Source organism: Pseudophryne corroboree (genome assembly GCF_028390025.1).
Source record: "Pseudophryne corroboree isolate aPseCor3 chromosome 3 unlocalized genomic scaffold, aPseCor3.hap2 SUPER_3_unloc_101, whole genome shotgun sequence".
Lineage (NCBI taxonomy): Eukaryota > Metazoa > Chordata > Amphibia > Anura > Myobatrachidae > Pseudophryne > Pseudophryne corroboree.
Genome location: NW_026967496.1, coordinates 12,807 through 29,857, shown reverse-complemented (window position 1 = coordinate 29,857; position 17,051 = coordinate 12,807). Strand labels below are relative to the sequence as shown.

Below are 17,051 nucleotides of genomic sequence, written 5' to 3'. Positions count from 1 at the left end.
TATGAGTGTCAGTGTGCGTGTCTCAGTATGAGTGTGTGCGCCTCAGTGTGAGTGTCAGTGTGCGTGTCTCAGTATGAGTGTCAGTGTGTGTGTCTCAGTATGAGTGTGTGCGCCTCAGTGTGAGTGTCAGTGTGCGTGTCTCAGTGTGAGTGTGTGTCTCAGTATGAGTGTGTGCGCCTCAGTGTGAGTGTCAGTGTGCGTGTCTCAGTATGAGTGTGTGTGCCTCATTGTGTGTGTCAGTGTGCGTGTCTCAGTATGAGTGTGTGTGCCTCATTGTGAGTGTCAGTGTGCGTGTCTCAGTATGAGTGTGTGCGCCTCAGTGTGAGTGTCAGTGTGCGTGTCTCAGTGTGAGTGTGTGTGCCTCATTGTGTGTGTCAGTGTGCGTGTCTCAGTATGAGTGTGTGTGCCTCATTGTGTGTGTCAGTGTGCGTGTCTCAGTATGAGTGTGTGTGCCTCATTGTGAGTGTCAGTGTGCGTGTCTCAGTATGAGTGTGTGTGCCTCATTGTGTGTGTCAGTGTGCGTGTCTCAGTATGAGTGTGTGTGCCTCATTGTGAGTGTCAGTGTGCGTGTCTCAGTATGAGTGTGTGTGCCTCAGTGTGAGTGTCAGTGTGCGTGTCTCAGTATGAGTGTGTGCGCCTCAGTGTGAGTGTCAGTGTGCGTGTCTCAGTATGAGTGTCAGTGTGTGTGTCTCAGTATGAGTGTGTGCGCCTCAGTGTGAGTGCCAGTGTGCGTGTCTCAGTATGAGTGTCAGTGTGTGTGTCTCAGTATGAGTGTGTGCGCCTCAGTGTGAGTGCCAGTGTGTGTGTCTCAGTATGAGTGTGTGCGCCTCAGTATGAGTGTCAGTGTGCGTGTCTCAGTATGAGTGTGTGCGCCTCAGTATGAGTGTCAGTGTGCGTGTCTCAGTATGAGTGTGTGCGCCTCAGTGTGAGTGCCAGTGTGTGTCTCAGTATGAGTGTGTGCGCCTCAGTGTGAGTGCCATTGTGCGTGTCTCAGTATGAGTGTCAGTGTGTGTGTCTCAGTATGAGTGTGTGCGCCTCAGTGTGAGTGTCAGTGTGTGTGTCAGTGTGCGTGTCTCAGTATGAGTGTGTGCGCCTCAGTGTGAGTGTCAGTGTGCGTGTCTCAGTATGAGTGTGTGCGCCTCAGTGTGAGTGTCAGTGTGCGTGTCTCAGTATGAGTGTCAGTGTGCGTGTCTCAGTGTGAGTGTGTGCGCCTCAGTGTGAGTGCCAGTGTGCGTGTCTCAGTATGAGTGTCAGTGTGTGTGTCTCAGTATGAGTGTGTGCGCCTCAGTGTGAGTGTCAGTGTGCGTGTCTCAGTGTGAGTGTGTGTCTCAGTATGAGTGTGTGCGCCTCAGTGTGAGTGTCAGTGTGCGTGTCTCAGTATGAGTGTGTGTGCCTCATTGTGTGTGTCAGTGTGCGTGTCTCAGTATGAGTGTGTGCGCCTCATTGTGAGTGTCAGTGTGCGTGTCTCAGTATGAGTGTGTGCGCCTCAGTGTGAGTGTCAGTGTGCGTGTCTCAGTGTGAGTGTGTGTGCCTCATTGTGTGTGTCAGTGTGCGTGTCTCAGTATGAGTGTGTGTGCCTCATTGTGTGTGTCAGTGTGCGTGTCTCAGTATGAGTGTGTGTGCCTCATTGTGAGTGTCAGTGTGCGTGTCTCAGTATGAGTGTGTGTGCCTCATTGTGTGTGTCAGTGTGCGTGTCTCAGTATGAGTGTGTGTGCCTCATTGTGAGTGTCAGTGTGCGTGTCTCAGTATGAGTGTGTGTGCCTCAGTGTGAGTGTCAGTGTGCGTGTCTCAGTATGAGTGTGTGCGCCTCAGTGTGAGTGTCAGTGTGCGTGTCTCAGTATGAGTGTCAGTGTGTGTGTCTCAGTATGAGTGTGTGCGCCTCAGTGTGAGTGTCAGTGTGCGTGTCTCAGTGTGAGTGTGTGTCTCAGTATGAGTGTGTGCGCCTCAGTGTGAGTGTCAGTGTGCGTGTCTCAGTATGAGTGTGTGCGCCTCAGTGTGAGTGTCAGTGTGCGTGTCTCAGTATGAGTGTCAGTGTGCGTGTCTCAGTATGAGTGTGTGCGCCTCAGTGTGAGTGTCAGTGTGCGTGTCTCAGTATGAGTGTGTGTGCCTCAGTGTGAGTGTCAGTGTGCGTGTCTCAGTATGAGTGTGTGCGCCTCAGTGTGAGTGTCAGTGTGCGTGTCTCAGTATGAGTGTGTGCGCCTCAGTGTGAGTGTCAGTGTGCGTGTCTCAGTGTGAGTGTGTGTCTCAGTATGAGTGTGTGCGCCTCAGTGTGAGTGTCAGTGTGCGTGTCTCAGTATGAGTGTGTGTGCCTCATTGTGTGTGTCAGTGTGCGTGTCTCAGTATGAGTGTGTGTGCCTCAGTGTGAGTGTCAGTGTGCGTGTCTCAGTATGAGTGTGTGTGCCTCATTGTGAGTGTCAGTGTGCGTGTCTCAGTATGAGTGTGTGCGCCTCAGTGTGAGTGTCAGTGTGCGTGTCTCAGTATGAGTGTGTGCGCCTCAGTGTGAGTGTCAGTGTGCGTGTCTCAGTATGAGTGTGTGTCTCAGTGTGAGTGTCAGTGTGCGTGTCTCAGTATGAGTGTGTGCGCCTCAGTGTGAGTGTCAGTGTGCGTGTCTCAGTATGAGTGTGTGTCTCAGTGTGAGTGTCAGTGTGCGTGTCTCAGTATGAGTGTGTGTGCCTCATTGTGAGTGTCAGTGTGCGTGTCTCAGTATGAGTGTGTGCGCCTCAGTGTGAGTGTCAGTGTGCGTGTCTCAGTATGAGTGTGTGCGCCTCAGTGTGAGTGTCAGTGTGCGTGTCTCAGTATGAGTGTGTGTCTCAGTGTGAGTGTCAGTGTGCGTGTCTCAGTATGAGTGTGTGTGCCTCAGTGTGAGTGTCAGTGTGCGTGTCTCAGTATGAGTGTGTGTCTCAGTATGAGTGTGTGCGCCTCAGTGTGAGTGTCAGTGTGCGTGTCTCAGTATGAGTGTGTGTGCCTCAGTGTGAGTGTCAGTGTGCGTGTCTCAGTATGAGTGTGTGCGCCTCAGTGTGAGTGTCAGTGTACGTGTCTCAGTATGAGTGTGTGTGCCTCAGTGTGAGTGCCAGTGTGCGTGTCTCAGTATGAGTGTCAGTGTGTGTGTCTCAGTATGAGTGTGTGCGCCTCAGTGTGAGTGTCAGTGTGTGTGTCTCAGTGTGAGTGTGTGTCTCAGTATGAGTGTGTGCGCCTCAGTGTGAGTGTCAGTGTGCGTGTCTCAGTATGAGTGTGTGCGCCTCAGTGTGAGTGTCAGTGTGCGTGTCTCAGTATGAGTGTGTGCGCCTCAGTGTGAGTGTCAGTGTGCGTGTCTCAGTATGAGTGTCAGTGTGCGTGTCTCAGTATGAGTGTGTGCGCCTCAGTGTGAGTGTCAGTGTGCGTGTCTCAGTATGAGTGTGTGCGCCTCAGTGTGAGTGTCAGTGTGCGTGTCTCAGTATGAGTGTCAGTGTGCGTGTCTCAGTATGAGTATGTGCGCCTCAGTGTGAGTGTCAGTGTGCGTGTGTGTCTCAGTATGAGTGTGTGTGCCTCAGTGTGAGTGTCAGTGTGCGTGTCTCAGTATGAGTATGTGCGCCTCAGTGTGAGTGTCAGTGTGCGTGTCTCAGTATGAGTGTGTGTGCCTCATTGTGTGTGTCAGTGTGCGTGTCTCAGTATGAGTGTGTGTGCCTCATTGTGAGTGTCAGTGTGCGTGTCTCAGTATGAGTGTGTGCGCCTCAGTGTGAGTGTCAGTGTGCGTGTCTCAGTATGAGTGTGTGTGCCTCAGTGTGAGTGTCAGTGTGCGTGTCTCAGTATGAGTGTGTGCGCCTCAGTGTGAGTGTCAGTGTGCGTTTCTCAGTATGAGTGTCAGTGTGCGTGTCTCAGTATGAGTGTGTGCGCCTCAGTGTGAGTGTCAGTGTCCGTGTCTCAGTATGAGTGTGTGTCTCAGTATGAGTGTGTGCGCCTCAGTGTGAGTGTCTCAGTATGAGTGTGTGTGCCTCAGTGTGAGTGTCAGTGTGCGTTTCTCAGTATGAGTGTGTTTGCCTCAGTGTGAGTGTCAGTGTGCGTGTCTCAGTATGAGTGTGTGCGCCTCAGTGTCAGTGTGCGTGTCTCAGTATGAGTGTCAGTGTGCGTGTCTCAGTAGGAGTGTGTGCGCACCAGTGTGAGTGTCAGTGTGCGTGTCTCAGTATGAGTGTGTGTCTCAGTATGAGTGTGTGCGCCTCAGTGTGAGTGTCAGTGTGCGTGTCTCAGTATGAGTGTGTGTGCCTCAGTGTGAGTGTCAGTGTGCGTGTCTCAGTATGAGTGTGTGTGCCTCAGTGTGAGTGTGTGTGCCTCAGTACAGTGTGAGTGCTTGTCAGTGTGACTTTGTGGACAGAAAAGCATAAATTGAATGTCTGCAACAGGATCCCCACCCTGAGCCTCTGAAAATATCTCAAACAGATGCAAATGGATGGTTATATCATGAAGTACTGATATAAAGCCAACTACCTAATTTATAAGCCCAACAGAGCAGATGTATAATACGGGTTGGTGGTGCTCCCCAGAGCCAAATAAACAGAGAAAATACACTTAGAAAAAGAATGCTCTTTTTTGGGGGGCACGATTGAAAATGTCCGCAGGGTTGTAAATGCACCATCTTCAAAAGAGTACAGTTCCCCAAAATACTTAGATATACCAAACATTGAATTAAATCATACGTAAAAGTGACCTTTAATGTATACACAGTTTGTTGATCACATAATCCGATAATCACTACTCTAGTCATAAATGACAATACCAATTAATGTTTTACACCAAAAAGATCTGAAATGTTTACAAATGACTGAAACTGCACATGTAATATAGGAGCAATTCCAACTGTGGACCTCATTCATTATCCGCATAACACTCGGTCAAAAGCATAAATACAAAAAACAAGTTAATTGGCATTAATGATCCTTAATCATATTGCTCCCTAACCGCCAATTATTGTGATATTTGAAAAAGATCACATAAATATAAAATAATGTAAAGTTAGAGTAACCCAATATGGAAAAGACACAATTGTCACCTCAATTAATAAAGTATCGAGGTCCTTTAGAATAACAGTATAGGCTTGTATTAGAGAGAACAGTATTTACCTCAATTGATCAAGCATGAGCGTCCCTGGAGCAACAATGGTGGTCATTCCGAGTTGATCACTCGTTGCCGATTTTCGCTATATTGCGATTTTCCGCTTACTGCGCATGCGCAATGTACGCAGTGCGACTGCGCCAAGTAAATTTGCTATGCAGTTAGGTATTTTACTCACGGCATTACGAGGTCTTTTCTTTGTTCTGGTGATCGTAATGTGATTGACAGGAAGTGAGTGTTTCTGGGCGGAAACTGGCCGTTTTAAGGGTGTGTGTGAAAAAATGCTGCCGTTTCTGGGAAAAACGCGGGAGTGGCTGGAGAAACGGGGGAGTGTCTGGGCGAATGCTGGGTGTGTTTGTGACGTCAAACCAGGAATGAAACTGACTGAACTAATCGCACTGGCAGAGTAAGTCCCGAGCTACTCAGAAACTGCTAAGAAATTTCTACTCGCAATTTTGCGAATCTTTCGTTCGCAATTTTGCTATACTAAGATTCACTCCCAGAGGGCGGCAGCTTAGCGTGTGCAATGCTGCTAAAAGCAGCTAGTGAGCGAACAACTCGGAATGAGGGCCAATATACTGTAAGCTTGCTATAAAGATAACAGAAACGCTGATGTGTTCTAATTGCTAAAACGTTTGTTGCTTATGTAAGTGGTAGCAACACTGTTATTTTATGATTGCCACATTGTTAGAATTTTTTGTTGAAGAAAACGATTGATACAATTTGATTCAGCAGATTGTGCAGTAACATAGTTATTTGCATAGGTATTTCCAGTTAAAACAGGAATACATAATTGTGTACCTGCACTGTATAATGTACTGTAAATAAAAAAAATAAGACAGACAGAACACTTCTGCTGTTGGTGTTAGATGCTGATCGTAACCCTGATGCCAAAGGACAGTGCAGGGAGACTACAACAAATTCGCCAATGAGAGAGTGCTGAAAAATAGGAAAAAATATTGAGCTAATATGTGAGGTAAATTACCGAGAGTGTAGTACAGTATATAGTGATAGAGGGTCCCTTCTGCTGTCTGCGTTAGGGGGAACGGGTCACCCTGATACTAAAAAGATTTTCCGTGTGCCTTTCACGATCGCTGATAAGAGCAGGACCAGAAAAAAATGTGTGCATTTACATCCCTGTGGACATTTTCAAGCGTGCCCCCCAAAAAGTATATTTTCAGTGTGACATTGTGTGAGCTCACCCGTGCTGTTCCACGGACCCCGGGATGTACTGTTTATGTTGTATTTTATATTGTGCTATACCTAGTGTCACCCTCTCCGTGTAACCCACTGCTGTCATCCTATCCACAGCATCACCCTCTCCCTGGCACCCACTTCTGTCACCCTCTCCCTGGTGTCACCCTCTCCCTGTCTCCCAATGCTGTCAGTGTCACCTTCTCTCTGGCACCCACTTCTGTCACCCTCTCCCTGGTGTCACCCTCTCCCTGTCTCCCAATGCTGTCAGTGTCACCTTCTCTCTGGCACCCACTTCTGTCACCCTCTCCCTGGTGTCACCCTCTCCCTGTCTCCCAATGCTGTCAGTGTCACCTTCTCTCTGGCACCCACTTCTGTCACCCTCTCCCTGTCTCCCAATGCTGTCAGTGTCACCTTCTCTCTGGCACCCACTTCTGTCACCCTCTCCCTGGTGTCACCCTCTCCCTGTCTCCCAATGCTGTCAGTGTCACCTTCTCTCTGGCACCCACTTCTGTCACCCTCTCCCTGTCTCCCAATGCTGTCAGTGTCACCTTCTCTCTGGCACCCACTGCTGTCACCCTCTCCCTGGCATCACCCTCTCCCGCGATCACGTGATCGAGTCCGGTCACGTGATCTCGGGCGGGATCATACAAATCTTCCATCTGGGTCCCAATTGGCGGATCTCTCTCATGTGATTGATCACGATCACATGATACAATACATTGATATATTCTTTTATGTTTTTTAAATCTTTTCAGTACTCGTTTTTAATAAATACAATATGCTTTAGGTGTGTTTCTAAAATGATTGCCTTCTGATGTATCTTTTTAATTGTTTTGTGAAATGCATATAAACAAAAAATTGGTAGGACCAACAGATGTTTTCCAATCAACCCTAATGAATAAGGGTATATAAAACCCACTGTTTGGATTCCTGACTTATGCTCCTGAGGAAGCTGGCACCCATTAAGACCAGCGAAACGCGTTGAGCTTCAGCCTGTAGGACCACAAATATCAGCACTGCCATCCACCTCCTGGCATATTTTTGGACCTTTCAAACTTCCACTAGGATGAAATTCCGACACAAGTTCTTCATCTGACTTGGATTCATCTCCTCACTGCCATTTGGTTCTCCATTGCTAAAGAGACCTAGGGGACTTAACTGGAATCAAGTCTGGTAAATTATCTTACATCTAATTGAACTTGTGGGCAAATGTGGAATAGTGTCCTAGCCAGGATTTGTGGACATCATCTTTAAATGAGCTAATTTAGTGGGATCCTACCAAGTGCTTTTCATCATTTGTTTATAGCAATTGCTTTTGTTTTTATATCTTCATATGTGATAATGTTTATTAAATATAACAACATGTTTTAAATTTAATTTTATTAATTGAGTTATTTATCTCACACTCGATCTCAGCCGGCGCCAGTACTTTTCTCTTGTTTACCTGTATATTTTAGGGAATTGACCTTCCCTGTACAGGCTGCCGCTGACAGCGCACTTCATTTGTATATTTTCTTTCTTTTACCATTTTGGTCACGAAGTGCAGCAGTCATGAGCTGTTTTTCGAATTTGAGTGAACGTAACAACAGAAGGCAATCATTTTGGTCTCACTTAGATGAACCACAAGTAGATATGACTGTATCTGATGACACTGATTTTTATAAAAAATTATTTCAATTAGAGGATATGCTTAAGGCAGAATCAAGGAATTGGTTGGATAGTATTAATCTCCAACAATACCTAGATAAAAAAATGATCCCTAGGGGCCTTAGGTTATTTAAACCCTCCATATTCCAAAATGATGTGGAATATCAAAAAGAATGGGACCATCTTTTGGACAACTGTTCCTTTGCACTAATGGGTTTAATAATCAGGTACAGAACATCAAAGGTACAAATAATAGAAAAAGAGATAGAAGAAATAAAAAGAACCATGGATAGAAGCGATAAAAGATTAGAAGAGAAAGATAAAACCATTAATGACAGGGTTATTAAATATGAGCGCAACATCATGGAAACCAAACAGAAAAAATTTAGAAGAGATTTATTAGATTATGAGAATGATCAAGTTAGAACTTTTAGGGATAGGAGGAGACAACCTTCTGGAGCAATAGGGGAAAAACGGGAATTTTCGAATAATTCAGGGAAGAAAAATTGGGGGAAAAACTATAGACGGGATCATTCCAATACACGCAGAAATGAAAGATTTCCAGATCAACAAACACGAGGAGAAACTAGGTGGGCTAGAAATCAATATTCCAAAAGACCCCATTATAACAGTGAATATCGGGATAGTCCAAAGGGTAGAGAGAGAAATGGTTCTGGGGAACATTTTTTAGGAGCACGCCCAAAGACAAAATTTTGGGATTCAACAAAAAACAACACCTGGGGGACTCCAAAAAGGAGACGAGATTCAAACCAAGAGGAAGAAGAGCGGGTAGATGTAGAAAAAGAAAGGAAAAATCCAAGAAGAATCTAGATATAACTTATAATATATCCAACAAAAGACAATGTGTGTTTAACTTGTCTTCAAAAGAACTTAGCAGTTCTGAACTTTCCTTATTGGAAAGGGGCCTAAAATTTGCTCCTACAAATCAATTAAAAACCTTTATGAATTGTAATTCAAATTACGTTATATATCTTTTAACATGCGGCTGTGGCCTTAATTATGTGGGAAGAACTACGAGACCCATGCATGTTAGGTTCATGGAGCATCGCAGGAACATCATTAAGAAATATGAGAAACATAGTATATCCCGACATTTCACACAAGCACACATGGGAGACCCGAGTAGCCTGTCGGTCATTTGTGTTGAACACGTCACCCCCACACCAAGGGGAGGGGACAGGTTCACCAAACTTTGTTCCAGGGAAGTCTTTTGGATTCTGAAATTTGGTTCCTTATACCCTGATGGACTCAATGAGAACATAGAGTTAAACACAATACGATAACTCATAATTGGGCTCCCAGTATTATCACTGGAGGAAATATAGATACATATATATATACAAAACATTGGTGCCTAGAGATTGTCATCTTATATATAACATAATTTTTCGTTCTCTTCTTTGCTTATACTATATGTTTAATTTTATGACATATAAATTAAATTAGGGTTATTATACCATGTATATATGTCTTTTAAATAATTATTTCCCAATGAGAGAATATATATGAATACTAGAAGAAGTTGATTATAATTATCCTTTTTTATGTATATATATGTGTTTTTACTTTTCCTACCCATGTGTAGTACAAACTGATCTCTCTCCCCCCCTATCTCTTCTTTAATAAGTGTAATTAGGACCATCTCGCTTTATCCCACTAGAAATATCCACCATATTAACATCCATTATATAATATATAAGTATCACTAGTGGATTTTTAAATATATATACATATATGTACTATATATATATATATTATTTGTATGAATCACAATCAGTCTTGTGAACAAATGAAAAATGTAGATTTCATACCAATGTTCCGATTAATATATACATATTTATTTCTTTGGTTTGGAGATTTCTTTTGGTTTATGAATTGTGTTGTTTATTAATATCGTTAGGATTGTGCTTTACCTGTCATGATAAATCATTTTCTGATTCAAATGCATATTACATTTAGAGATACTATCTCGTTTGATATTTGCCACATGTATGCGCTCCAGCAGAATAACAAACTCTTCCGTATCTGTGAACCGCATAATTCATCTCCACGGTCACGTGATCGGGTTTTGTCACGTGATCTTGGGCGGGACAAAAAAACTCTTCCGTATCAGTGAACCGCACGATCCACTTCCGCGATCACGTGATCGAGTCCGGCCACGTGATCTCGGGCGGGATCATACAAATCTTCCATCTGGGTCCCAATTGGCGGATCTCTCTCATGTGATTGATCACGATCACATGATACAATACATTGATATATTCTTTTATGTTTTTTAAATCTTTTCAGTACTCGTTTTTAATAAATACAATATGCTTTAGGTGTGTTTCTAAAATGATTGCCTTCTGATGTATCTTTTTAATTGTTTTGTGAAATGCATATAAACAAAAAATTGGTAGGACCAACAGATGTTTTCCAATCAACCCTAATGAATAAGGGTATATAAAACCCACTGTTTGGATTCCTGACTTATGCTCCTGAGGAAGCTGGCACCCATTAAGACCAGCGAAACGCGTTGAGCTTCAGCCTGTAGGACCACAAATATCAGCACTGCCATCCACCTCCTGGCATATTTTTGGACCTTTCAAACTTCCACTAGGATGAAATTCCGACACAAGTTCTTCATCTGACTTGGATTCATCTCCTCACTGCCATTTGGTTCTCCATTGCTAAAGAGACCTAGGGGACTTAACTGGAATCAAGTCTGGTAAATTATCTTACATCTAATTGAACTTGTGGGCAAATGTGGAATAGTGTCCTAGCCAGGATTTGTGGACATCATCTTTAAATGAGCTAATTTAGTGGGATCCTACCAAGTGCTTTTCATCATTTGTTTATAGCAATTGCTTTTGTTTTTATATCTTCATATGTGATAATGTTTATTAAATATAACAACATGTTTTAAATTTAATTTTATTAATTGAGTTATTTATCTCACACTCGATCTCAGCCGGCGCCAGTACTTTTCTCTTGATCACCCTCTCCCTGTCTCCCAATGCTGTCAGTGTCACCTTCTCTCTGGCACCCACTTCTGTCACCCTCTCCCTGGTGTCACCTTCTCTCTGTCACCCAATGCTGTCATCCTTTCCCTGGTGTCACCCTCTCTGTCTCCCAATGCTGTCAGTGTCACCTTCTCTCTGGCACCCACTTCTGTCACCCTCTCCCTGGCATCACCCTCTCCCTGTCTCCCAATGCTGTCAGCGTCACCCTCTCTGTCACCCACTGCTGCCACCCTCTCCCTGGCATCACCCTCCCCCCTTAATATTTATTATTTATATTACCAAATTTACAATATATTAGCCGCCTGCTCATCACAAGTTTGGCAGTGGCTGCATCGGACTGAGATGCAAATTAGTGGCAGGGGGGCCAGGACGGTTGATGGCGGCAATTTTGTAGTAGATTGGCATAGGCAGCAGCCATTAGCAGCAGCAGCAGTGGGTATTGGCTTGTGGGGCAATAGAAGACATCAGCTCAGCGGTGGTAGGGGTCATCGGTGGGCCTCAGCGTACATTATGGCTGCAGTGCCTCACCAGCCACTGACCTCACCGCACGCCACTGATACCCGGTGTTGTAATTCTTGACCTCCTCGACTCTTAGCCAACAGCAGGATCACCACATTCTCCCTGAATCATTTCTTTTGCTTATTCTTCTGATCTGTGTACCGTTTCCCTTTATTCATTATAGATCCAAAGTTGGTCAATACTAATCAGGATCTACATTTTTTACTATAATTCGGTTAAATGACCCTTGGAGGTCTTATTAATACAAGCTGAGCTTGTGCTGGTGGGATAGGATTAGGATGTAGAGCCAGAGTGTCTACATCCCTCCTGAAGTCTACTAATATAGACTAACCAGAACATTTCCAATTTTCTAAAAAATGTCTACATTTCCTTAATTTTAATAATTGTGGTGGACTATATAAGTGTGGATTTTTTTCTTAGAGTTATGAGTTAATAAAAGTTATGTTTTAATATCTTTATACTAACAAATATAAACAAGAGTGCACCCACACAAGAGTCTTCTGTAAATCCTTTTCTTCCAGGTTGTTTCTGACTCTGGGAGCACCACCAGACTTATCAATCAAAATACGAATCATTCGTACATATCATATGTTATTCTGGTACTCTATCATTATTGTTATCACTATTTTTTCTGTACCTTCAGAAAACTGGTGCGGAATCACGTCTACTTTGTGAGATACAATCTATATCGTCTAAGGCATCCAGTTGCCGCATAAGAGCTGCTATCTAATAATCAATATATTTGGTGCTCATTTAATACATGTAGCATTGCATTAGCACCTGATTTAGCTAGGTAATTATATCTTGCATTTTGTCACCTTACTGACGTGACAGGCTCAGCTGTCAGTCATGCAGACCCACTGCGCCCACTCTCTCCGTACTCATACATACATGCCTTTCTGGGAGTGTCTCGTCCTGGTTGTCAGTGAGACAGTATCTCTGGCACAGCTGTGTAATCATGATGTGAGTGTGTGTGCTGAGTAGTGAGTACTGCTAGCAGCAAGCCTCACAGCTTAACTGCAGTGTAGCAGTGGGGTGTGGGGGGGGGAGAAGGGGGTTGCTACACCAATGAGTCAAGGAATGGAGTAGTTGGATGGGACTCACACAGCAGGTGGTGAAAAGCTTAAAAAGGAGGAGTGGTTGGAAGGGGAAGGAACTGGTAGGTGTAGAAGGGATTAGTGAGGGTAAGGACTCTCAAGGGAAATTGGAGTGGGAGCCCACAGGTTCCAAACTGGGTAAAGAGCAGCTTTTAGGAAGGAAATTGGTGAGCCAGACCCTGTGGTTGACCATTCTCTGCCTCATGTCGGGTGGATCCTTGGACTCTCCAGTTCATCAGGAGGCTGTGGATTCTTCTTGCCCACTACCTAGTGGTTCTGTGGTCATCTCAGGCCATGAACCTCCCAGATAAACATGAAATGGTCATGAAGGTGGTCCTGGGCTCTGTGAAGGAGGAGGTGGAAAAAGCAAAGGAAAGTTGTGTCCCTTCTGAAGGGGCAATGGTGGACATTGTGAATGGTGAAGGGAAGGTTTTTGTGGGTGAAGAGGGAGTTATGCCATATATCCCAGAAGCATGGGTCCTCAGCCTATATGATGTGCCACAATTAATGTGGCCTCTGTCTTGTCCGACCAAGCTTGATTTATGGGCTTTTTAATTTTTTTAAGCAGGATAAAGGCTGATTTTTTTTATTTCTGCAGTAGACTAGAATAAGTCCAGACAGTCCACTTCCATTATACCACCTGAATGTGACGGTCAGTGACCACCGTGCCATCACTTACCTGTATGCTTACACGAAACAGAATGATGGAACACCAGAAGGTTTCTTCTGGTGTCCACTCCGAGATTAGACATTATGGCGTAATTACTCAGACGGGAATATAAAACAGATTAAAAAAATAAAAGCTTAATGTAATAATTAGATGCAAACAAAAGCTTTTATTATGAAATACAGGGGAGTATCCGCACCATATAGATGTAACATACAACAAACCACCGCAGATGGAACCCGGGTGACTCTAATGCACATGATAATGTACAGGGTATATATGGACAGGATCTTGTATCTGAAAACACTCAGCACTCCTGATCAAGATGAGTGTCTGCAACAAGTTAGGCAAACTAGAAGTGAAAACACGTTCCAATGGCCGCCATATTGTTGTGCAACAATACAGATTGTGCAAACTGGTATTAGACATTCACATTTACACAATGCACAAGATACAAAATAAACAACAGAAAAAAGACCTAAGCATTTGGGATGTATTATTTAGGAAGTAAATAGAGGTACATTAATGAAAAGCGTGAGTAACAGTCATCAGTCTGCTTGTGAAGGTCTCTAGAGTGGAGGCCTCTTGGACTGTGCAAGACAGTGAGTTCCATGGTCAGGGCTGCAAAGCTAAACATTCAACCTATAAATGAATGACAGGAGATTCTTGGTACTGCTGGTAACAGTCCTTCATCTGTAGAAATAATCAAGCGGGGCAGTAAGGAGGCAGAAGCTGCTTCTAGTACCTTGGACCATGTAATGTTGGGCTGCGAAGGTCAGTTAGCCAATTATGAAATAGATTTGTCATCTTACAGGCAGCCGGTGAAGGGAGTAGAGAATGGGTGTTATGCGGCAGGAACGGGCTGGTTAGGTAACAGCTTGGCTGCTGCATTCTGTACTAGCTGCAAGCTCTGTAATTCTTTTGCTGGTAGACCCAGGTAGATGGCATTGCAGTAGTCTATGAACTTCTGAGGGAATCAAGAGCTTGATTCTGGCTATGGTCCACAGATGGAAGAATGAGGATTTGTATGTGGCAGATACCTGATGTCTGTGTCAGCCACATACCAGGACAACACAAAGATTCAGCACATGTTCAGTATTTTCAATTCTGAACACCAAAGCATAAATCCAGATGGTTGGTAAAGCTGTAGTCTTGTCCTTTGTTGGGGAGCTTCTATTATGTTTCACAAAGACTGAGTCACAGCCAACTGGCATCATCCACCCCTGGCGCTAAGCTAGACAACCATTTAGGATTGGTATTTGGTTCTCAGTACATGGAGCAAAAAGCAGGTAATCAGCATAGCAGTGGTAGACCAGGCCATGACGTCTGATTATATCACCCAGTGGTAGCATGTATATTTTATAAAGCATAGGAGATAGGATTCACCCTTGAGGAACATTGGATGACAGTGATAATTATACTCCAGAAGATTTAAATGGTTCCGTACTTGGGTAATGTCTAATATGTTCAACAAGAGCGGATTTATTTCTCTCACGGCATGAAAATGGCTTCTCACCTGTGTGACTTCTCTGATGTGTGACAAGATCTGATTTCCGTACAAAACATTTCCCACACTCAGAACAGGAAAATGGCTTCTCACCTGTGTGACTTCTCTGATGTAAAACAAGATGTGATTTCTGTGCAAAACATTTCCCACACACAGAACAGGAAAATGGCTTCTCACCTGTGTGACTTCTCTGATGTAACACAAGATTTGATTTCCGTACAAAACATTTCCCACACTCAGAACAGGAAAATGGCTTCTCACCTGTGTGACTTCTCTGATGTATAACAAGAGCTGATTTCTGTGTGAAACATTTCCTACACTCAAAACAGGAATACGGCTTCTCATCTGTATGACTTCTCTGATGTATAACAAGAGCTGATTTCTGTGCAAAACATTTCCCACACTCAAAACAGAAATATGGCTTCTCAGCTGTGTGACTTCTCTGATGTAAAACAAGATGTGTTTTCCGTACAAAACATTTCCCACACTCAGAACAGGAATACGGCTTCTCACCTGTATGACTTCTCTGATGTATAACAAGAGCTGATTTCTGTGTGAAACATTTACTACACTTAAAACAGGAATATGGCTTCTCACCTGTGTGACTTCTCTGATGTGTGACAAGATGTGATTTCCATACAAAACATTTCCCACACTCAGAACAGGAAAATGGCTTCTCACCAGTGTGACTTCTCTGATGTATAACAAGAGCTGATTTCTGTGTGAAACATTTCCTACACTCAAAACAGGAATACGGCTTCTCATCTGTATGACTTCTCTGATGTATAACAAGAGTTGATTTCTGTGCAAAACATTTCCCACACTCAGAACAGGAATATGGCTTCTCACCTGTGTGACTTCTCTGATGTGGAACAAGATTTGATTTCAGTGCAAAACATTTCCCACACTCAGAACAGGAATATGGCTTCTCACCTGTGTGACTTCTCTGATGTATAACAAGAGTTGATTTCTGTGCAAAACATTTCCCACACTCAGAACAGGAATATGGCTTCTCACTTAAATGACTTCTCTGATGTGGAACAAGATGTGATTTCCGTGGAAAACATTTCCCACACTCAGAACAGGAAAATGGCATCTCACCTGTGTGAGCATGCTGATGAATAACAAAATGTGATCTATGTGCAAAACATTTTCCACACTCAGAACAGGAATACGGCTTCTCACCTGTGTGATTTCTCTGATGTGTAGCAAGAAATGATTTTGTTGCAAAACATTTCCTACACTCAGAACAGGAATATGGCTTCTCACCTGTGTGACTTCTCTGATGTGTAACAAGAGCCGATTTCTGTGCAAAACATTTCCTACACTCAGAACATGGAAATGGACTCTCACCTGCCTTAGCTGGCTGATTGGTAATACGCTTTGTGTTCTGTGTAAAACATTTGGCATCTATAGAACAGGGAAACACTGTATCTACTGTCAGAGCTGTAACAGATGCACCAATATCAGAGTGATCAGGAGAACATTCCCCAGGATCAGTGGGATCAGCTGATAGAGCTGGATATATAATTGGGATAATGGGGTTGGCTCCTGGAAAATCCTGTCTACTGTCGTTATCGGTTATTTCAGAATCCAGGGATAACATTAGATGTCCTTCTGAGATGTTCCTGCTTGTGTGTCCATCTGCTGGAAATAAATTACATTAATATATAAAATGAATAGACAAGACCCAGGGTGTTACAGGACACAATATATAATTCTATAAACTGACAATTTTTCCTGAAATCATTGCTTTTATGTTTATTAAAAAACAAAAAAAGCTAGGATGCTTAGACTGGAGCTTAATCAACACTGAACGCTCATGTGGGATTACTAGATGTGACATGGACGCTCATGTGGGAGTACCTTAGGAGACAAATGCAAAATCATGCACTTGGGTCTCAAAAATCCAAAGGCTAAATATAGTAGTAATGGCACTATACTGGAAACTACTGAGGAGGAAAGAGATCTAGGAGTCACTATTTCAGATGACTTATAGGCAGGTAAGCAATGTAACAAAGCAATGAGGAAGGCTAGTCAGATGCTTGGCTGCATTGGGAGAGGAATCAGCAGCAGAAAGAAAGAAGTAATAATACCACTGTATAGGTCATTGGTACGGCCTCATCTAGAATACAGTGTTCAATTCTGGAGGCCATATCTTCAAAAGGATATTAATACATTAGAAGCTGTACAAAAAAGGGCAACTAAAATGGTGCATGGCCTACATCACAAAACATACCCAGAAAGACTAGGAAATCTCAATATGTATAGTTTGGAGCAGAGAAGGGAAAGGGGGGACATGATAGAAA

At 43.6% G+C, this 17,051-nt stretch overlaps 1 protein-coding gene across 1 annotated transcript; it reads right to left on the bottom strand.

The window, feature by feature from the left end:
* Nucleotides 1–13,384: 13,384 nt before the first annotated feature.
* LOC134983246 (zinc finger protein OZF-like) lies at nucleotides 13,385–16,447 on the bottom strand. The gene has a single exon (XM_063948976.1). The coding sequence runs from the start codon at nucleotides 16,346–16,348 to the stop codon at nucleotides 14,651–14,653; it is 1,698 nt and encodes a 565-aa protein (XP_063805046.1). The 5' UTR covers nucleotides 16,349–16,447; the 3' UTR covers nucleotides 13,385–14,650.
* Between the last annotated feature and the right edge of the window lie 604 nt (nucleotides 16,448–17,051).